This window comes from Hylobates moloch, unplaced genomic scaffold (genome assembly GCF_009828535.3).
Source record: "Hylobates moloch isolate HMO894 unplaced genomic scaffold, HMol_V3 SCAFFOLD_1, whole genome shotgun sequence".
NCBI lineage: Eukaryota > Metazoa > Chordata > Mammalia > Primates > Hylobatidae > Hylobates > Hylobates moloch.
Genome location: NW_026652276.1, coordinates 8,182,018 through 8,205,161, shown reverse-complemented (window position 1 = coordinate 8,205,161; position 23,144 = coordinate 8,182,018). Strand labels below are relative to the sequence as shown.

Below are 23,144 nucleotides of genomic sequence, written 5' to 3'. Positions count from 1 at the left end.
CGCTCTGTCACCCAGGCTGGAGTGCACTGGCATGATCTCAGCTCACTACAAGCTTTGCCTCCCAGGTTCACGCCATTCTCCAGCCTCAGCCTCCCCAGTAGCTGGGACTACAGGCACACACCACCATACTTGGCTAATTTTTGTTGTATTTTTTAGTAGAGACAGGGTTTCACCATGTTAGCCAGGATGGTCTTGATCTCCTGACCTCGTGATCTCCCCACCTCAGCCTCCCAAAGTGCTGGGATTACAGGTGTGAGCCACTGTGCCCATCCTGCACCTGCATGTTTATAGCAGCACAGTTTGCAATTGCAAAATCATGGAACCAACCCAAATGCCCATCAATCAATGAGTGGATAAAGAAACTGTGGTGTGTGTGTGTGTGTGTGTGTGTGTGTGTGTGTGTGTGTGTATATATGTATGATGGAATACTACTCAGCCATAAAAAGGAATGAATTAATGGCATTTGCTGTGACCTGGATGAGGTTGGAAACTATTATTATAAGCGAAGTAACTCAGGAATGGAAAACCAAACACCGTATGTTCTCACTGATATGTGGGAGCTAAGCTATGAGGACACAAAGGCACAAGAATGATACAGTGGACTTTGGGGACTTGGGGGGGAAGGGTGGGAGGGGGACGAGGGATAAAAGACTACAAATAGGGTGTAGTGTATACTGCTCGTGTGATGGGTGCACCAAAATCTCACAGAGCACCACTAAAGAATTTACTCATGTAACCAAACACCACCTGTACCCCAATAGCCTATGGAAAAAATAACAATAAAAGCTGTGCTCAAAACATGTTAAAAAAAAAAAAAAAAGTCAAAACCAAACCAGTAACAGCAGATTCTTAAAAAAAAAAAAAAAAAAAAAAAGATGGCTGGGCTCGGTGTCTCATACCTGCAATCCCAGCACTTTGGGAGGCCGAGGCGGGTGGATTACCTGAGGTCAGGAGTTTGAGACCAGCCTGGCCAATATGGTGAAACCCTGTCTCTACTAAAAATACAAAAATTACCCGGGCGTGGTGGCACATGCCTGTAATCCCAGCTACTTGGGAGGCTGAGGCAGAAAAATTGCTTGAGCCTGGGAGACGGAGGTTGCAGTGAGCCGAGATGGTGCCACTGCACTCTAGCCTGGCTGACAGAGTGAGACTCTGTCTCAAAAAAAAAAAAGTAAAGATAATCACAATTAATCATAGATTGACAAGGACATGTAGAAACTGCAACCCTGACACACTGCTAGTGGGAATATAAATGGTTCAGTCACTTTGGAAAATAGTACGGCAGTTTCTTATAAAGTTAAACATAAATTTGCATATGACCCAGCAATTCCAATCCGGTACATGTACCCAAGAGAAATGAAAACATATCTCCTCACCAAGACTTATGTGTAAAAGTTCATAGTGGCATTATTCATAAAAGCACAAAAGTAGAAACAATCCAAATGTCCATCAATTCATGTTTGTCCAGGATAAACAAAATGTGATACTATCCATATAACGGAATACTAGACTAGTCAGCAATACAAAGGAACAAGCTATTGATACATGCTAAATCATGGATGAACCTCAAAAATGATATGCTATGTGAAAGAAGCCAGACACAAAAGACTATATGTTTTATGATTCCAATTATATTAAATATTAAGAAAATAAAGTCTATAGAGACAGAAAGCAGATTAGTGGTTGCCAGGGGCTTGGAATACAAATGGGTACAGGGATCTTTTTGGAGTAATGGAAGTATTCTAAAACTGGATTGTGGTGATGGTTATAGAACTCTACACATTTACTGATGATTACTGAATCATACACTTAAACTGAGTGAATTTTATGGTATGTAGATTATATCTTAATAAGGCTGTCACAGAAAGCCTAATGGTAAATGAATAGTGAGTTTGCAGAATGTACATTCAGTATAGTTCAACATGAATACATGGACTAGATACACATCCACATCAGATATACTCATTGTATCTGGGGAAGGAGAGAAAGAATACGTCTGAGGAGGAGAACACAGGGGACTTTAACTTCATCTATAATGTTTCAAACAAAAACAAACATATGACAAAATGTTAATATTTGTCCATTTTGGGTGGTAGGTATCTGAGTTTTCCCTAAATTGTTTTTTGTATTCTCCTATATTTTCTTCAATTCAAGACCAAAATTGAGCTAAACTAAGAACCAAAAAGCAAATGTAAATGATTACCTAGTTCCTTCATTAATTTTAATTCCTTTATGGCTTTAATTCGAATATCAAACACCATCTAAAACAGAGAAATAAAATAATGACTAAGTTGTAAAAAATGGGAGGAGATGAAAATGAGGATTGTCACTGTGTGCATAAACAAATTATTTGAGATATTAATTACCTGACATTTAGTAGTTTTTGCCCACTGGAAATTTTTCCATCCCTGAAATTCTTTTATAAGATCAAAAGCAAAAACTTAGATCTTCATAGTTAAGTTTTTACCAAATTGATGTTAATTGGAACAGAAAGGACACCCATAGAAAACTAAAGACACTGTAGAAAACTACAGAAACTAAAGAAACTAGCTGAAAGGCAATAAGCTGACAAACCACTAACTTTTCTCATGAAAGCAAACAAAATAAACTGCAGGCAATCACATTTCTCTATGTCAGGAATAATGAATGTGGGGCCAGTAAGCATAAATAAAAATGTATACTATCAGCCCGAGTGCACTATTTAAAATTTCTGTTTAAATGACTTTATTTTAGATTCTTTCCCTCTTTCAGTTTAACCTAATTTCCTCTAGGATACAAAATCTTGGAAATTTAGGAAAAAAACCGATGTCAGACAATCTATCCTCCCACAGTATCCCACACTGTGAAAAGAAGAAACAGAGTGAGTCATAAAGGACTTCACCAAAGTCTCTCACTTAGGGTCAAGGTACTAGATCTTCTGAACTTTAGTGTATTCATCATACAGTGTAAATATTAACACACTTTAAGAAATTATAATATTTATATAAAAGAAAACAACATTCTAGTAAGTTTCAACTTGTTATAGAAAAAAAACCCATAATGAATTGAGACTACATAAATATAAAAAGGTATTTCCTGAGATGATGTTTAAGGAAACTAGTCTTCAAATGGAAAACTGAAAGAGTTCCTTTTAAGAACACCTGGCTTTACAGAAAAAGAGTATAATGTAAAACAATTTAAGATAAATTTAAAAAACAGAAGCCCACAACACAAAACCAAAACATATGTATACTTGGTTTAAAAAAAATACAGAAAAGACTCTTGAAAATAGCATTTTCAAGGAAGCCAGAGAATTTCATTTTGTGGGAGCCAGAGAATTCCATGAACTAACTAAATAAGTAACTCCCACATTCTAATTCTAGGCTTTGGAGGAAATTTTAAAAGGCATGTATTTTCTTGAAATATGCTAAGGGCTAACATAGGTAAACAAGCAATAATCAAATGTTAAATAAAAAGCTGACTTCCTAAGACCTGAAGTCTATTGAGACAACTGTTCTGAAAGATTAAGGTATTGTTTTCTAAATAAAATTCTGTTAACTGAAAATCTATCAGCCAACCTTTAATTATATTCTACTCACTGTGTTAACAGTTGCTGATATTTTAACTTGCTTCTCTTCAGATTCTAGCTGGCATAAATTTTTAACATGGAGCCAGTCAATCTCATTCATACTAGTGACCCATTTCTCTTCCTTGGTCAACAAGCTGTAGATAAAAAGAAAAGATCAGAAATTAATACCTTTCCTTAGGCATCACTTCCAAAACTCTGCATGTGTCACTTAATGTGACTAATTAGAGGTGACCAAGTTCTACTGAGTCGTCTCTATGATAAGTGGGCTACCTTTGCAGGGTAATGTTAGGCAGTAGTCTATAGAGTCTATATTCGTGACTCCAAATATTCTTTGATTTACCCACGTAATTTGTTGCCACATTTTTCACAGAGAACTTCTGTAAGTAAACAATCAGTTGCTGGCTTCTGCCTGCACCCTGCAAATCACTAGGGGAGCTATAAAAGAGCACCTATGCCAGAAGCCTACTCCACTGGATCTAGATTTCATTTAACAACAGGGCAGCCATGTGCAGTCTGTAGACTGACACTGCACAAAGGGGCCACATCTAAGGAGTGTCACACATGGCATATATATTGTATACTGCGTTTTTAAATAGAGTTTTGTTTTATAATAGCAGCCAGCAGTAGAGTATCTTGTTCTAACATTTTCCCACAGATAGTAATAAAGGGTCCTGAAGAGGTGCCTTCTTTCTAATTCACACGGAAGCACTAATGGGCTTGCCGAAGTCCTCTTTGGGAATGTACATCAGAGCTCTGAAACATAATTCTACTCTTTATTGCAGTTATTCCATTCTGAGCTCCTACCTTAAGCTAGCAATCCCAAATAAAACAAAGTTTGAAGCACAAGATGCTCCGTGAAGACTACCTTAAAATAGTGAAAAACTGTATGATAATCATGACAATGACCGTAATATATTAACTAAAACATTTAGCACTTACTGTGTGTACTTTGTAAGCACTTAACTCTTTCAATCCTCTCAACTCTATGAAGTTGGCACTAGTTATTATCCCCATTTTACAGACGAGAAGACTGAGCAGAGAAAAACGAAATACCTTGCCCAAGGTCCCACTACATCCTACTGACTTGCCTAGGAGCACAGTTAGGCAAACTATAATGTCACCTAGATTACTATGTAGCATCCAAGGCAGTTTATAAAGAGTCCACAAATCTTAAGGTTGGGCAGGGGCGATGGAAAGCAGGATACAACTACTTATCTACAAAATAATCATTATTAGGTTTAAAAAGAAAGGCACCCAAATGCTAACAGTGATTAACACTGCATGCTGAGAAGACGGATACTGTTTTGGGTCCCTTCTGTCTTCACTTTTGTATTCCCCAGTCCCAATAAATGCATACTGCCTTTTATAAAGGAAATACAGTTCTTATAAACAAGGTAGGGAATGTCTGGAAAACCCCTGTCCAAAAGAGTAATAGTGGTTAAGTGTACTACGAAATAAACGGTCCACAAGTGCTCTGCTTCTCTGCATCAAAGCCACTATAAATAACGATACAGATGTCCTGCAATCTAAGTAAATTTGTAGCACTGAGAAAACAGGGAGCTTGAAGTCTTCAATATATGGAAATATTGCAGTTACAGTGTATGACACATTGACTACAGCAATGTACTGTCACAGACATAGATGACAAAAAGAGAGATGCAGTTTTAAATGTGACCACAGGATTCGTGGGGGTAATTCGCCAGGTAACTGCTCTATTTGGGCAACTGGGTTCTCAAGAGTCACAGAAGGGATTATAAGGAAACAATGAGTTCTCTTATGGGTCTCCTGAAACAAAATATCCAGAAACAATTTAGCCATAATGTTAATACCTTCTTCAGGAAAATTTTCAGTTTTCTCTGCGAGAATTTCCTTCGGTTTTATAACTGATCAGAATTCACTTGATAACTTTTAGAATTCACTATAGCTAATCAGAATTCACTTGATAACTTTTGCATTATAGCCAACTAATTGATACTCTACATAGTCTAGAAAATCAGGGATACTTATTTTCTCACCACATTTACCAAAAAGTCCCTTTATAAAACATCATTTTTTTCTCTAAGTTACATAACCTAAAACATTCCTGTATACAATATTTAGAACATAATGTCTAGAAATAAAGAAACATTCAACTCTTGTCACTAAAATAAAGCTTTAGAGTTCTGCTGGGTGGTACTGTAATTAAAATGACTTTTAGAAATCCTTTTTCTCTTGTTAGTGAGTTACCTGTTATCATCATGAGAATCCTGAATTAAAATTGAGCTTCCATTTCTGAGCCCTTGCTCCCTGAACGTCTTCCTCATGTCTTCCTTGGGGATGGCCGCCCAATCCTCCCCACCTGGACATCCAGCACTGTTGATGAAGATGACACCTGCTGGGATTGCTAAGGCTGTGAGGACAGTGCCCACTTCTGCATTAGCTGGAAAGACATGTGGAGATTCTATCACCTGACAACACTTTTCTCCTTCATTGCTTGTGTCTAGATGAAGAACATTTAAAAGCAGAGGTTCGCAGTCAATACCAGTTTGAATGTGGACTCCACCAACCTGCAATCATACCAAGACAACCATTAGTACAGCTGATATTTGCCAACACTGTCAACATAATATGGTAAAAGATTAATTACTCTTAGAGAACAACCTCCATTTTTTCCAAGTAAAATAAAATTTTCACAAATGTCTGTTAAGCATCAGAGGAACAACTTAGATTTTTCTTCTGAAACTTTCTTATCTTTTTATTTTTTAGGAGAAATCTATGATAGACTGGAGATAGAGATTTATGAGTTATCATGGGTGGTGATGAAGCCAGATCGGCCAAGGTCAGTTCACAGAGTGGCTGAAGTGCTCCTGGCCATCTTCTAGAGATAGAAAATTCACTCTCTACCTCCAAACCATCCCCACTCCCCAACTCAGTATAGATCCTCACTCTTCTAAATTCCCACAGGCACTATGCACAGACCCCTACTCCAGCACGTATGGTGCAGTTCTTCACACGACAAGGGCCTAAAAGGACACAGATCAACTGACTGGCCTTTGACCTAGCATCTGACGCACAACCTGGTATAACAGAGGCGCTCAAGAAATGTCTCCTTGACGTACAACTGACACTGATTGTCCCTAACATTTATCAAGCATTTCAGTAGTTTTCTAATATCTAATTGCCCTCACATAGGCTGAATAAAATTTCATTAGAATGACTTTTTTTTTGAGATGGAGTCTTGCCCTGTCGCCAAGGCTGGAGTGCAGTGGTATAATCTCAGCTCACTGCAATCTCCACTTTCCAGGTTCAAGCGATTCGCCTGCCTCAGCCTCCCAAGTCACTGGGACTACAGGCATATGCTACCATGCCCAGCTAATTTTTGTATTTTTAGTAGAGATGGGGTTTCACCATGCTGGCCAGGCTGGTCTTGAATTCCTGACTTCAGGTGATCTGCCTGCCTCGCCCTCCCAAAGTGCTGAGATTACAGGCATGAGCCATCATGCCCGGCCATTACAACGACTTTTAAAACATTCAAAATTATCACGAATATTTCTTCAGTAATTTTTTTTACCTCCACCCCATTCCACACAAAGATGTCTTCCCCATCAGCAATTTCAGTTTCACACAGTGTCAGTTCATCCCCTAGAAAGAGATCACCAGTGAGACCATTCATCATGACCATCAGAAAACGACTGAGCTAAAGGAAGAGCTAAGACAAATATTTGTTTGAAAAAGTATTTTCACTAAGGAAAATTTAAAAAGTAGTAATTATTTTTATTCTATTGATATTATTTCATTTTTAAATTTTTCTTTAAAACGTTACAAAAGCTTTGTGAGCATGGTGGCAGGACAAGAGAGATAATCCAAAGGTCAAGTGTACTTGAGGCACATGACATTGGAAACAGGAGTTAGGCTTAAGCATGGAATGGTCCCAACTCCACCAATATGTCCATAACACAAGCTGTATGTCTTTGTGTGCTTCAAGTTTCTCAGCTTCAGTTTTCTCATTTATGAAATGAGGATAAAAGAATTTTATGAAAATCAAGTGAGATAATTAACATAAAACACCTATTACAGATTTTGGGCCAAATTAGATGTTACTGCCGCTACTGTTAATTCTCATTGTTTTGCTGCTATTTAAAGGAAGTAAATGCTTTCAAACTCTCAAAGTATTTCTTGTTTTACTACAAAATCTGAAGCTGAGAGTTGGGCAGAAAATCAAGTCATATAAATATGATTCAGATGGTTTGAAACCATGTTGCTCAACAATATGTATCAATATAAAAAATTCTAAAGCTTTTCAAGAAATTTTTAGTAGAGGTAGCCTTAATTTCAGAAAAAATAAAATGGTTCCATGTTAGAAGAATTTCACACATTATATAAACTAGCTACATTAAAACTTGGATATTTTATTTCTTTTGGAAAACTTACAGTGTGAAGATAATCTACTTAGTTAAGAAAGTAGTAGGTGGGGAAGGACTGACAAAGAGTAGAAAATCACAGGTGAGCTGGACAAAAATGTAGATATATAGAGTGAGCTGCTATGTTTTCATATTTATCTTACCGCCAAGTGTCTGGTATACGTGAAGTCCTGCTGGTACAAGCTTTGCAACACTAAGAACCATGTCTCCTTCCCAAAATTCTAACAGCTGAAGAATATTAACGAAGGAAAAGAGAATGTTGAAAAGTGACATATACGTTATCACCTTTCCAGGTTACTGTGCCAACTCACATATGAAGATGACACAGAGAGCAAGCAAATGAATACTCTCACCCCCACCCACCACCAAAAACTTGAAAAGAAGGCATCACTTATTAAATTTTTAGTCAAAGCCAAAGACGGCTAATCTCCTCCATTCCTGAGTGAAGAATTCTGGCCTGCACAAATGGCACAACAACCATCTAAACAATTCTGCTTAACATATATGAAGAGCACTTTTCTCAGAAAGCAAGTTGATGAGCAGGTCAGCCTAGGAATTTTTACTCAAAAGAGCAAGACTAATTTGTGGAATTAGCAATGTTGAGGGAAATGCAGCCCTGACTCTAGCACACACTCATCTTCTAGTTGCTTGAAAGGAATGTCTCCCATTGCAAATTTATAAAGGTGCATTACCAGTTTACTTAATAGATTACCACGGCTTTGTTCTTTAAGTTTATAGATCTGAGAGTCTGAGCACTGTGGCAAGGTCACCAAAATAATATCACCATAAAAGTCATTCCTATCTAGTCATTCTCTACAATACCATAAGGTATTTTCTTAAAAAGAAATTTCTTATTTACAAGTGATTAGTTTGCTGTGAATTAAGTTTCCTAGCCTCTTGTCAGTGGCTTCCTTCTAAGAGAATAGTTAGTAGGCATATACACTTAAAACACCAAAAAACACAGACTGGAGTGTACCTCACACTTACAAAGTGAATAGATCCTTTCCATTTAAAATATCCCCCTAGACTAGGTTTAGATTCCCACATCCGCCTGTATCAACAGTGCCAGAATTGGCTCAGAAATAAATTTCTAATGAAAAAGTTCAGAAATACTAGACAACTTTAGAAATCCTAACACTGATCTAGTATTTAAGTAACTTCAAATTAACTAAGGTTAAAAGGGAAATTGCTTTGCTTTTCTTAGCAGAAGAAAATTGAAAGAAAGCTAATAGTTTTGGTAATAGGATTTTTCAGAAAATTCATTTAACTAATTTCTGGGAAAAAACACAAAAAGCTAACACTTTCTATCTCCCTTTTCCTTGATCAGAAGGTAGTGTGGAGCAGGAGGGTGATTAGGAGGAAAAAACCCTAGATGAAGAGTAGGGAGACCAGGGACAGAGTCCCAGCTCCATCAACTAGATTTAGGACCACAGGCAAGACACTGCCTCATCTTCAAAATGGGGCTAATGTGTCTTCATGAGATTAAAGAACCAAATCACATGATTTACATGAAAGCAGTGTAAGTAAAACAAAGAACACTGCTGTTGCTATCATCATTAAAACATACCTGGAAAAATGACTTGGAGACTACAGCACTGTTTTTACTCTAGATTAGTAGATACTTTCCTTCACTTAAGAATATTATTAATAAATACTGTTCTATACTACCGGGTATAAAGTTAGTTGCTTTTATTTGTTCAGTAGTTCTCAGTTTTACACAACATGCTCATCTTTATCTTTTCACTCTCTTTGAAAGGCAATTTGCTTTCATTTATTTAAAAGAGACAACTTTATACTCTTTCTTCCCCTCAAATAAAATGTACCAGGCCTGATTGTCCACCTGAAAAGCTGCTGGTAGGAGCTGTGGAGAAAAGCCTCTCTAAAAGACTTAGGAGAGAAGATTTGGGTCATCCCTCTATGAAGTGGCAGATGTCAGATCTTCCTAAGTAGCTTTGAAAAATAAAGTTGTACCCTAAACAGAATGAAATGGAGAGTCTAGCTGGAGATGGTCCTTGATGTCTAAATTAAGAGGAAGTAAGGCTGTATTACCTGAAATATTGACTGCCGGAGATCTCCTAAAGTTTTTCTTTTATCAAAGGTCAAATCCCACACGCTTTCTGTTTGAGAGACTACTGGGTGCAGAGCCCCATTGAAGAAATGATACTGAGGGCCCAGGTGAAGATGCAATTCAAAAGTATTGTTTGCAGAATCACATTCTGCCCTTTAAAGAGGCACAAAAATACATAAATACCGTGTTTTTATAACAGACACTGTGTTTTACCTCAAACCAAAGATATCTGGCTTACAATACAATTAAGTTCTCTATCCCACCTAAGTAACAATTTTTCTTCTATGTGCCACAATTAGTCACTTTAGTTTTTCAGTCAATAGCAAAAATTCAGTTGTCACCATGAATTCCAAGAGAAAACTGTTTTAACGTAGGCTGCAATGTTAACTCCATTTCTCTGAACAAAGGCTGACACTTGAAATCTTCTAATTCTGAGATTATATTATAGTTATGAACAAAATGCTAGAGATCTGCTTACATCATTGTGTTAAATAGCAGATTCACTTCTATGTCATCTATCATCCTTATTTCCACTAGATTTTGCACATTCTCCCATGAATTTTTTTTTTTTTTTTTTTTTTTGAGACACAGTCTCACTCTGTTGCTGAGGCTGGAGTGCAGTGCTGCAATCTTGGCTCACTACAACCTCCACCTCCTAGGTTCAAGCGATTCTCCTGCCTCAGCCTCCTGAGTAGCTGGGATTACATGTGTGTGCCACCATGCCTGGCTAATTTTTGTATTTTTGGTAGAGATGGGGTTTCACCATGTTGACCAGGCTGGTCTTGAACTCCTGATCTCAGGTGATCCACTTGCCTCAGCCTCCTAAAGTGCTGGGATTACAGGTGTGAACCACTGCGACTGGCCCCATGAAATATTTGAAGCCAGTAGCATGAACCTCCCGAGACCACGTTATCCAGGCTAAAAGTCCTTGGCAGCAGCCTGGTGTTGGCTGCTCTTCTCTGAATCCACTCGGCTGACTCGAAGTCAGCGCGAAACACAGGTAAGGTCTGACCAACGTGGAGCTGGAACGAGGCTTATCACACAACTCACGTACTTCAGGATACTTCGGTGAACATGGTCAGAGAGCACAACCACATGAAAGACCTTAGTGCAGGCTGATGACAACCCCTCAGGCTCTGCCTTTTATTTATTTATTTTTATTTTTTAAAAATAACAACTGCTAGTCCAGACCACTTATGCAGGTTATTTTTTAGACTTAGGATATTTCACTCTGTTAAGTTTTAATCTTTTTGGTATCTTGGTTTTTGTTGTTTCTTTGCTCTTGTGTCATTCACTGTACTTTTTTCCCCCAGCTCCAAGCCAGTGATAAAAATGTCAAATACACCCTCTCATATAATCAGGCATTTGGGTCCACAAGGAGATCACGGGAACATCCATTTTCCTAACCCAATACCCTATTGACCCTAACAGAGCACAAATAAAGAAGCAGTTCAGAGTCAAAGGTGAGGCCCCAAAAGAGAATGCTGAGATCATAAAGTTCTCACAAACCAACTCTTTAAGTAAGAATCCATTATAGGCTTTCCCCCAAGATCAGCATTGCATTCAACAGGTTATAGCATCCATATTTCCCTCCTTTTGAAAATCTGCCCACCTCTGATCCTCTCTCACTACATGCCAGTTCACTACAACTACTTACCTATGAGGGATGATTTTCATGGCAGGCTCTCTTTGGACCCAAGGAAATAATCTGGCCAGGCCAGGATACAATTCATTTAGCCCAACTATGTGCTCACTGATTTCTCTACTCTTCTTAGGCTTCGATCCCTACTTAGCAATGGCTGTTTTATATGTCACCCTTTAATTCGCTCTCACACATAAGGGATAATTTCAGAGTTAAAGTTACCCTCACTATAAAAATTCAGCAGCCAAACACACTTGCATTAACAAGTTGACTATTTTTTTTTTTTAATTTTCATTATTAAATGCTTAAGGCCTAAATTAGATCTTTATTCTCCGGAATACTAGTCTAACTCTAAAAGCAATTTAAAATTACCTTTTGGTTTGCAGTTCAATGTTAGCTGCATCCATTTCATTCAGTAAATGACATGGAACCCCATATCTTGGATTAGCTCGAGCTGTGAACAAAATTTTTCATTAACTTGTGTTGGCTAAATGAAATCTGGTTGCTGGAAGAGGTAGCATGAAGACTAGAAAGGACTGTCCTGGGAGCTAGGAAAGCTGCTACTAATTAGCTGTGTGAATACGAATTTTCTCAGGATCTCAGTTTTCTCACCTGAAAAATGAAAAAGTTAGAACAAATGAAAAGTAAATAGTTCTTTAAGACAAGCTAGAAGAATTCCATTTTTTCAACTCTTTTAAGTATACTTTTTAAAAAGAACACCCAGATTTTCATCTTTTTTTTTTCCTTTTTCTTTTTTTTTTGACACGGAGTCTCACTTTGTCGCCCAGGCTGGGGTGCAGTGGCGCAATGTCAGCTCACTCTGCCTCTCAGGTTCAAGCAATTCTCATGCCTCAGCCTCTGAGTAGCTGGGATTATAGGCTGTACCACCACACCTGGCTAATTTTTGTATTTTTAGCAGAGACAGGGTTTCGCCATGTTGCCCAGGCTGGTTTTGAACTCCTGGCCTCAAGTGATCTGCCCGTCTCAGCCTCCCACCTGAGGCCACCACGCCTGGCCTCAGATTTTCATCTTGATTACAAATACAATAAATGACTACTGTAAAAATTCTGGAATTTTTTTTTTTTTTTTTTTTTTTATGAGACGGAGTCTTGCTCTGTCACCCAGGCTGGAGTGCAGTGGCGCGATCTCGGCTCACTGCAAGCTCCGCCTCCCGGGTTCACGCCATTCTCCTGCCTCAGCCTCGCCGAGTAGCTGGGACTACAGGCACCCGCCACCACGCCCGGCTAATTTTTTGTATTTTTTTTTTTTTTTTTAGTAGAGATGGGGTTTCACCGTGGTCTCAATCTCCTGACCTTGTGATCCGCCCGCCTCGGCCTCCCAAAGTGCTGGGATTACAAGCGTGAGCCACCGCGTCCGGCCTCTGGAATTTTTTTTAAGTGTAAAAGAAATAGATACTGCTCATAATTTCACTCCCAAGACACACACACACACACACACACACACACACACAGGCACACACACACAGGCACACACACAAACACACACAATTTTAAAAACTGGGATCACATTCAACAAATCTGTTTTCATTTCATACACTGTATTTTCCAAAGTCTTAAATAAATGATTGCATAGTAGTCCATTCTATAAGGAGCATAATTAACCTAACCAATCTTTTTCTGTTAGACATTAAGGTGATTTCCAATTAATCACTATTTTAAAATAGTAGGAACAATAAACATCTTTGAGCATCAACATTCATATACAGCTCTGATTACTTCAAGACAAACTTGTGAAAGTAGAATTACTGGTTTAAAGGGTATGATAGTTTCAAGGCTTTTAAATACACATACTCAAACTGATCATATTCCGTATCTCCCAGCTCTGAAGGAAATGTCAACTGCTGGGACCCAAGAGTCAAGGAAATAGCATCTGACTTGGTGGGGCATCTCACTAATGTTCATCTCATTGCCATTCTTCTTCTTCTTTTTTTTGATTACTGGTTAAATTGAAAATTTTTTGAAACACAGGAATCTTTCTTTTGTAAATTGCTTATTTATATCATTTCCCCAATTTACTACTGAGCACAATGAAATATAGGTAAGCACACTCTACAGATAGGGGAAATTAATTTGTCATATATTTTACTGTTTTCCATTAGCTTGTCATTTGCCTTCTAATTCTGTTTTAAGGGTTATATCACTTTTCCCTAGTTTCTTTCGTTGCTTTTATGCTCAGAAAGGTTTTCTTTACCTTAAGATCAAATATTTATATTTGGGAAGATGAGGGTGGAGCCAAGATGGCCGAATAGGAACAGCTCCGGTCTCCAGCTCCCAGCCCCAGCGACACAGAAGACGGATGATTTCTGCATTTCTGCTTGAGGTACCGGTTTCATCTCACTAGGGAGTGCCTAACAGTGGGTGCAGGACAGTCGGTGAAGCGCACTGTGTGCGAGCCGAAGCAGGGCGAGGCATTGCCTCACTCGGGAAGCGCAAGGGGTCAGGGAGTTCCCTTTCCTAGTCAAAGAAAGGGGAAACAGACGGCACCTGGAATATCGGCTCAGTCCCACCCCAATACTGCGCTTTTCCAAGGGGCCTGGAAAACGGCACACTAGGAGATTGTGTCCTGCACCTGGCTCGGAGGGTCCTGTGCCCACGGAGTCTCGCTGATTGCTAGCACAGCAGTCTGAGATCAAGCTGCAAGGCGGCAGCGAGGCTGGGGGAGGGGCGCCCGCCATTGCCCAGGCTTGCTTAGGTAAACAAAGCAGCCAGGAAGCTCGAACTGGGTGGAGCCCACCACAGTTCAAGGAGGCCTGCCTGCCTCTATAGGCTCCACCTCTGGGGGCAGGGCACAGACAAACAAAAACTCAGCAAGAACCTCCACAGACTTAAAGGTCCCTGTCTGACTGACAGCTTTGAACAGAGTAGTGGTTCTCCCAGCACGCAGCTGGAGATCTGAGAACGGACAGACTGCCTCCTAAAGTGGGTCCCTCACCCCTGAGCAGCCTAACTGGGAGGCACCCCCCCAGTAGGGACAGACTGACACCTCATTCAACCGGGTACTCCTCTGAGACAAAACTTTCAGACGAACTATCAGACAGCTGAATTGGTGGTCTCACGAAAATCCGCTGTTCTGCAGCCACCGCTGCTGACACCCAGCCAAACAGGGTCTGGAGTGGACCTCTAGTAAACTCCAACAGACCTGCAGCTGAGGGTCCTGTCTGGTAGAAGGAAAACTAACAAACAGAAAGGACATCCACACCAAAAACCCATCTGTACATCTCCATCATCAAAGACCAAAAGTAGATAAAACCACAAAGATGGGGAAAAAACAGAACAAAAAAACTGGAAACTCTAAAAAACAGAGCACCTCTCCTCCTCCAAAGGAACGCAGTTCCTCACCAGCAACGGAACAAAGCTGGATGGAGGATGACTTTGACGAGTTGAGAGAAGAAGGCTTCAGACGATCAAACTACTCTGAGCTACGAGAGGAAATTCAAAACAATAGCAAAGAAGTTAAAAACTTTGAAAAAATATTAGAAGAATGGATAACTAGAATAACCAATGGAGAGAAGGGCTTAAAGGAGCTGATGGAGCTGAAAGCCAAGTTTCGAGAACTACGTGAAGATTGCAGAAGCCTCAGTAGCAGATGCGATCAACTGGAAGAAAGGGTATCGCTGATGGAAGATGAAATGAATGAAATGAAGAGAGAAGGGAAGTTTAGAGAAAAAAGAATAAAAAGAAATCAACAAAGCCTCCGAGAAATTTGGGACTATGTGAAAAGACCAAACCTACGTCTGATTGGTGTACCTGAAAATGATGGGGAGAATGGAACCAAGTTGGAAAACACTCTGCAAGATATTATCCAGGAGAACTTCCCCAATCTAGCAAGGCAGGCCAGCATTCAGATTCAGGAAATACAGAGAACGCCACAAAGATACTCCTCGAGAAGGGCAACTCCAAGACACATAATTGTCAGATTCACCAAAGTTGAAATGAAGGAAAAAATGTTAAGGGCAGCCAGAGAGAAAGGTCGGGTAACCCACAAAGGGAAGCCCATCAGACTAACAGCTGATCTCTCAGCAGAAACTCTACAAGCCAGAAGAGAGTGGGGGCCGATATTCAACATTCTTAAAGAAAAGAATTTTCAACCCAGAATTTGCTATCCCGCCAAACTAAGCTTCATAAGTGAAGGAGAAATAAAATACTTTACAGACAAGCAAACGCTGAGTGATTTTGTCACCACCAGGCCTGCCCTAAAAGAGCTCCTGAAGGAAGCACTAAACATGGAAAGGAACAACCGGTACCAGCCACTGCAAAAACATGCCAAATTGTAAAGACCATCGAGGCTAGGAAGAAACAATAGCAACTAACGAGCAAAATAACCAACTAACATCATAATGACAGGATCAGATTCACACATAACAATATTAACGTTAAATGTAAATGGGCTAAATGCTCCAATCAAAAGACACAGACTGGCAAACTGGATAAGGAGTCAGGACCCATCAGTGTGCTGTATTCAGGAAACCCATCTCACGTGCAGAGACACACATAGACTCAAAATAAAGGGATGGAGGAAGATCTATCAAGCAACTGGAAAACAAAAAGGCAGGGGTTGCAATCCTAGTCTCTGATAAAATAGACTTTAAACCAACAAAGATCAAAAGAGACAAAGAAGGCCATTACATAATGGTAAAGGGATCAATTCAACAAGAAGAGCTAACTATCCTAAATATATATGCACCCAACACAGGAGCACCCAGATTCATAAAGCAAGTCCTCAGTGACCTACAAAGGGACTTAAACTCCCACACAATAATAATGGGAGATTTTAACACCCCACTGTCAGCATTAGACAGATCAACGAGACAGAAAGTTAACAAGGATATCCAGGAATTGAACTCAGCTCTGCACCAAGCAGACCTAATAGACATCTACAGAACTCTCCACCCCAAGTCAACAGAATATACATTTTTTTCAGCACCACACCACACCTATTCCAAAATTGACCACATAGTTGGAAGTAAAGCTCTCCTCAGCAAATGTAAAAGAACAGAAATTATAACAAACTGTCTCTCAGACCACAGTGCAATCAAACTAGAACTCAGGATTAAGAAATTCACTCAAAACCGCTCAACTACATGGAAACTGAACAACCTGCTCCTGAATGACTATTGGGTACATAATGAAATGAAGGCAGAAATAAAGATGTTCTTTGAAACCAACGAGAACAAAGATACAACATACCAGAATCTCTGGGACACATTCAAAGCAGTGTGTAGAGGGAAATTTATAGCACTAAATGCCCACAAGAGAAAGCAGGAAAGATCCAAAATTGACACCCTAACATCACAATTAAAAGAACTAGAAAAGCAAGAGCAAACACATTCAAAAGCTAGCAGAAGGCTAGAAATAACTAAAATCAGAGCAGAACTGAAGGAAATAGAGACACAAAAAACCCTTCAAAAAATTAATGAATCCAGGAGCTGGTTTTTTGAAAAGATCAACAAAATTGATGGACCGCTAGCAAGACTAATAAAGAAGAAAAGAGAGAAGAATCAAATAGATGCAATAAAAAACGAAAAAGGGGATATCACCACCGATCCCACAGAAATACAATCTACCATCAGAGAATACTACAAACACCTCTATGCAAATAAACTAGAAAATCTAGAAGAAATGGATAAATTCCTTGACAAATACACCCTCCCAAGACTAAACCAGGAAGAAGTTGAATCTCTGAATAGACCAATAACAGGTTCTGAAATTGTGGCAATAATCAATAGCTTACCAACCAAAAAGAGTCCAGGACCTGACGGATTCACAGCTGAATTCTACCAGAGGTACAAGGAGGAACTGGTACCATTCCTTCTGAAACTATTCCAATCGATAGAAAAAGAGGGAATCCTCCCTAACACATTTTATGAAGCCAGCATCGTCCTGATACCAAAACCTGGCAGAGACATAACCAAAAAAGAGAATTTCAGACCAATATCCTTGATGAACATTGATGCAAAAATCCTCAATAAAATACTGGCAAACCGAATCCAGCAGCACATCAAAAAGCTTATCCACCATGATCAAGTGGGCTTCATCCCTGGGATGCAAGGCTGGTTCAACATACGCAAATCAATAAATGTAATCCAGCATATAAACAGAACCAAAGACAAAAACCACATGATTATCTCAATAGATGCAGAAAAGGCCTTTGACAAAATTCAACAACCCTTCATGCTAAAAACTCTCAATAAATTAGGTATCGATGGGACGTATCTCAAGATAATAAGAGCTATCTATGACAAACCCACAGCCAATATCATACTGAATGGGCAAAAACTGGAAGCATTCCCTCTGAAAACTGGCACAAGACAGGGATGCCCTCTCTCACCGCTCCTATTCAACATAGTCCTGGAAGTTCTGGCCAGAGCAATCAGGCAGGAGAAGGAAATAAAGGGTATTCAACTAGGAAAAGAGGAAGTCAAATTGTCACTGTTTGCAGATGACATGATTGTATATCTAGAAAACCCCATTGTCTCAGCCCAAAATCTCCTTAAGCTGATTAGCAACTTCAGCAAAGTCTCAGGATACAAAATTAATGTACAAAAATCACAAGCATTCTTGTACACCAATAACAGACAAACAGAGAGCCAAATCATGAGTGAACTCCCATTCACAATTGCTTCAAAGAGAATAAAATACCTAGGAATCCAACTTACAAGGGATGTGAAGGACCTCTTCAAGGAGAACTACAAACCACTGCTCAATGAAATAAAAGAGGATACAAACAAATGGAAGAACATTCCATGCTCATGGGTTGGAAGAATCAATATCGTGAAAATGGCCATACTGCCCAAGGTCATTTATAGATTCAATGCCATCCCCATCAAGCTACCAATGACTTTCTTCACAGAATTGGAAAAAACTACTTTAAAGTTCATATGGAACCAAAAAAGAGCCCGCATCGCCAAGTCAATCCTAAGCCAAAAGAACAAAGCTGAAGGCATCACGCTACCTGACTTTAAACTATACTACAAGGCTACAGTAACCAAAACAGCATGGTACTGGTACCACAACAGAGACATAGATCAATGGAACAGAACAGAGCCCTCAGAAATGACGCCGCATAGCTACAACTATCTGATCTTTGACAAACCTGACAAAAACAAGAAATGGGGAAAGGATTCCCTATTTAATAAATGGTGCTGGGAAAACTGGCTAGCCATATGTAGAAAGCTGAAACTGGATCCCTTCCTTACACCTTATACAAAAATTAATTCAAGATGGATTAAAGACTTATATGTTAGACCTAAAACCATTAAAATCCTACAAGAAAACCTAGGCAATACCATTCAGGACATAGGCGTGGGCAAGGACTTCATGTCTAAAACACCAAAAGCAATGGCAACAAAAGCCAAAATTGACAAATGGGATCTCATTAAACTAAAGAGCTTCTGCACAGCAAAAGAAACTATCATCAGAGTGAACAGGCAACCTACAGAATGGGAGAAAATTTTTGCAACCTACTCATCTGACAAAGGGCTAATATCCAGAATCTACAATGAACTCAAACAAATTTACAAGAAAAAAACAAACAACCCCATCAAAAAGTGGGCAGAGGACATGAACAGACACTTCTCAAAAGAAGACATTTATGCAGCCAGAAAACACATGAAGAAATGCTCATCATCACTGGCCATCAGAGAAATGCAAATCAAAACCACAGTGAGATACCATCTCACACCAGTTAGAATGGCCATCATTAAAAAGTCAGGAAACAACAGGTGCTGGAGAGGATGTGGAGAAATAGGAACACTTTTACACTGTTGGTGGGACTGTAAACTAGTTCAACCATTGTGGAAGTCAGTGTGGCGATTCCTCAGGGATCTCGAACTAGAAATACCATTTGACCCAGCCATCCCATTACTGGGTATATACCCAAAGGACTATAAATCATGCTGCTATAAAGACACATGCACACGTATGTTTATTGCGGCACTATTCACAATAGCAAAGAGTTGGAACCAACCCAAATGTCCAACAACGATAGACTGGATTAAGAAAATGTGGCACATATACACCATGGAATACTATGCAGCCATAAAAAATGATGAGTTCGTGTCCTTTGTAGGGACATGGATGAAACTGGAAAACATCATTCTCAGTAAACTATCGCAAGGACAAAAAACCAAACACCGCATGTTCTCACTCATAGGTGGGAATTGAACAATGAGAACTCATGGACACAGGAAGGGGAACATCACATTCCGGGGACTGTTGTGGGGTGGGGGGAGGGGGGAGGGACAGCATTAGGAGATACACCTAATGCTAAATGACGAGTTAATGGGTGCAGGAAATCAACATGGCACATGGATACATATGTAACAAACCTGCACATTGTGCACATGTACCCTAAAACCCTAAAGTATAATAAAATAAAATAAAAAAAAAGTAAAAAAAAAAAAAAAAAAATATTTATATTTTACACATTTTACGATTCCTTTTTTACATAAATATTGAAGGAACTATAATTTCATTTAAGTGATTTGTATAACCAAAAAAAATGGCTTAGTTATTTCCCTAGCAAATAACCAACTTCCCAGTTGTATTTATTTAGTAATTCACTCCCTTCCTTCCCCAAAATATCTGAAGAGCTACCTTACCATGGATTAAAATGCAAATATGCTTAGATCAACTCCTGGGTTTACTGCTCTTTTTCAATGATCTGTCTACCTTTTTGCATTAGCACTACACTGTCTTCATTACTATAACTTTATAAATGTTTTTGCTGATACAGTAAATTCTCCCTCAGTCATCTCTCCTTCAGTTATTACTTTATTTCTCCAGGTGAATTTTAGAATCATTTTATGAATTCTATCCCTTCATTCCCAAAAAAGTACATCTAGATTTTGGTTGGATCTTTGTTCAATTCCTAAGCTAACAAGAAAACTGTCATTGAGTATATATTCCAATTATGTACACACTAAAATTCAGTTCTGTGAAAAAGACTAATACTCCGTTTGAAGATATTCTTTTTCTGATAATATGTATTTCTATAACTGTGAATTCTGATACACAATATTTTTACCAGAACCATTTCCATATCTTTTTTTCCTCCCAGAAAAATACAAAGGCTTTTTCATTAACAGCATAGTTATGTAACTTTTTAGATCTGGAAAGTTAATTTCCTTGGATTCACATGCAAATTAGTAACTGCTTTATTCTTATTCTTTATAAAAATGATGGCTATTCTCATTCTCTAAGAACAATATTCTCATCTCTAATAATAGATATGTCTCATCTACAAAGCTTTTCTCATTAGAGTTTTTAACTTTTGAGCGGACTTTGAGAAGTGATCAAAAAATCTTACTAGGCCTCATTCCTGTAATCCCAGCGAGGCAGGAGAATAGGGTCTGGAGACAGGGAATCTGAGGCTGTTTCACGCTGACTTCCTAGAACTAAATTGAAAGGAACACCCTAACTTTCCATGCCTAAGTAACAGAAGGACCAGAGGCTCCTTCCTTTGACCTTTTCTGCCCACACATAGGAAATTGGCTGACCCCAACAAATCAGACTGTGGGTGGAGTCTTCGTGTGCAACTCTGTAACCACTTCAGCCTCTGAATGGCTGCTGTCGGCAACAAATAAGACTGAGCAATAAATCAGACTGATTGCCGGTAGGGTCTTTGTTTGCATCTTTGCAACTTCACTCCAGCCTCTGAATGGGTGTTGCCCGCAGCCAATCAGACTGATTGCCGGCTATGTCTTCCTTTGCACAGAAGTATAACTTTGTAACTTCACCCTAGCCTCTGATTGGTTGCTTTCTGCAACCAATCAGATGTTTGCACATGAGCGTGACCTTTGTAACTTCAGCCTCTGGTTGGCTGCTTTCTGCAACCAATCAGACTGATTGTGGGCTACCAATTTATTTACATGAGGTGAGCATGAAGTGGCCAATGGGAAACTTTTAGGGGATCTTTGGACCGGAGATGATTCTGTATCTGGGCCCTTGAGCTGCTGCTCAGGCTGCTCCCACCCTGTGGAGTATACTTTTGTTTTCAATACATCTCTGCTTTTGGTCTTTTGTTGCTTCATTCTTTGCTTTGCTGGGCGTTTTGTCTAATTCTTTGTTCGAAATGCCAAGAACCTGGACAACTTGCAGTCATGACACCCTACCGATGACACCAGGACTTCTGGGAGGCTGAGGTGTGAGCATCATCTGAGGCCAGGAGTTCAAGACCAACCTGGGCAACACAGCGAGACCCTGTCTCTAAAAAAAATGAAAAAATTAGCCAGGTGTGGCAGCATGTACTTGTAGGCCTAGCTACAAAGGGAAGAGAATCACTTGAGCCCAGGAATTAGAGGCTGCAGTGAACAATCATGCCACTGCACTCCAGCCTGGACGAGAGAGTGAAGCTGCATCTCTAAAAATAAGTAAATGAATAAATAAACAAAAAGTCTTATTGAGAAACAGGAAAATAAAGGAGAGGATATGAAAAGATATAAATAAAGGATAAATAATAGAAATAAAAGATATAAATAAGCAGAAAATAAAGGAGAAGATATAAAAGAATCAGGAAAATAAAGGAGAAGATATAAAAATAAGACCAGGGCCACTTAAAATTCAAAGGCAACAACATATGGCTGAATGACAGAGCCAAGTCTGAGCACATGGCAATCGCACTCAAGTTTGCCAACACAAGAAGAAGGTTTTATGCTATCCAAGGAAATCCTATTTTGAAAATGTAATGATGATCTTACATTATTACAGGGTAGAAAATTAAAGAGAAGTATATAATCTTTATAAAATGACAAATTGTTAGATTTCATTTGGCATAATATAGTTCTTGTTAGCTTTAAAATATTTAAAAATGTTCCAAGAGTAAACCTTTTTTTAAAAGAATAAAAACTCAAACAGCATTCCATGTTTATCTTCTAAAGCCATTAACTGAAACAAATAGGAACATTTTTCTTTCCATACCTTCAGGGGGTCTCTGCAACTGCGATTTCCGATAAAACAACATGTAGGCACTTTCTTTACCCTGAAATTGCTGTTCAATATCCTTTTCCCTGATTGGCTGGACTTTAGAATCATTTATATCAAACCAGTGGGGACAGGAGATGCTATTGTTTAAACCTGGGGATTCTGGAGGAAGCATCTTGAAAATTTGCTGGTCATTCCTTTGGAAATCAGACTCAGCCTGGAGAGAACCATTCTTCAAGAGACGAACTGCACTTTCATCTGAACTGAGTAGAAATATCTGTGAATGGAGCCGTAAGAACTACACAGAAACAAAAAAAAATGCTAAGTTAATTATTCAAACAAAAATTAGATGTGATTAAAAAATGTTTTCTTCCTTTCTGTGATTAGATCATTTAACTTCATCTTTATTTCTGACCTGGCCAGCTATGGGGGAAAATCCGTCTAGGTATAATAAAACATTTAATAAAACCACAGTGCTCTGTTAAATAGTCTGATAGTGACATCCAGGGAGGAAGTCGCTATGCCA

At 39.0% G+C, this 23,144-nt stretch overlaps 1 protein-coding gene across 5 annotated transcripts in view; it reads right to left on the bottom strand.

The window, feature by feature from the left end:
• The window catches only part of USP40 (ubiquitin specific peptidase 40), a 96,641-nt gene that overhangs the window by 42,475 nt on the left and 31,022 nt on the right, over positions 1-23,144 (bottom strand). For all 5 annotated transcript variants that reach the window (XM_032753736.2, XM_058437060.1, XM_032753739.2 and 2 more), the window contains exons 11-18: positions 22,616-22,916; positions 12,051-12,132; positions 10,018-10,189; positions 8,112-8,196; positions 7,119-7,189; positions 5,795-6,114; positions 3,579-3,702; positions 2,204-2,261 (exon numbers count right to left, since the gene is read on the bottom strand). In XM_032753736.2, the coding sequence (XP_032609627.1) occupies positions 2,204-2,261; positions 3,579-3,702; positions 5,795-6,114; positions 7,119-7,189; positions 8,112-8,196; positions 10,018-10,189; positions 12,051-12,132; positions 22,616-22,916 (1,213 nt within the window). The remainder of the gene's footprint in view (positions 1-2,203; positions 2,262-3,578; positions 3,703-5,794; positions 6,115-7,118; positions 7,190-8,111; positions 8,197-10,017; positions 10,190-12,050; positions 12,133-22,615; positions 22,917-23,144) is intronic.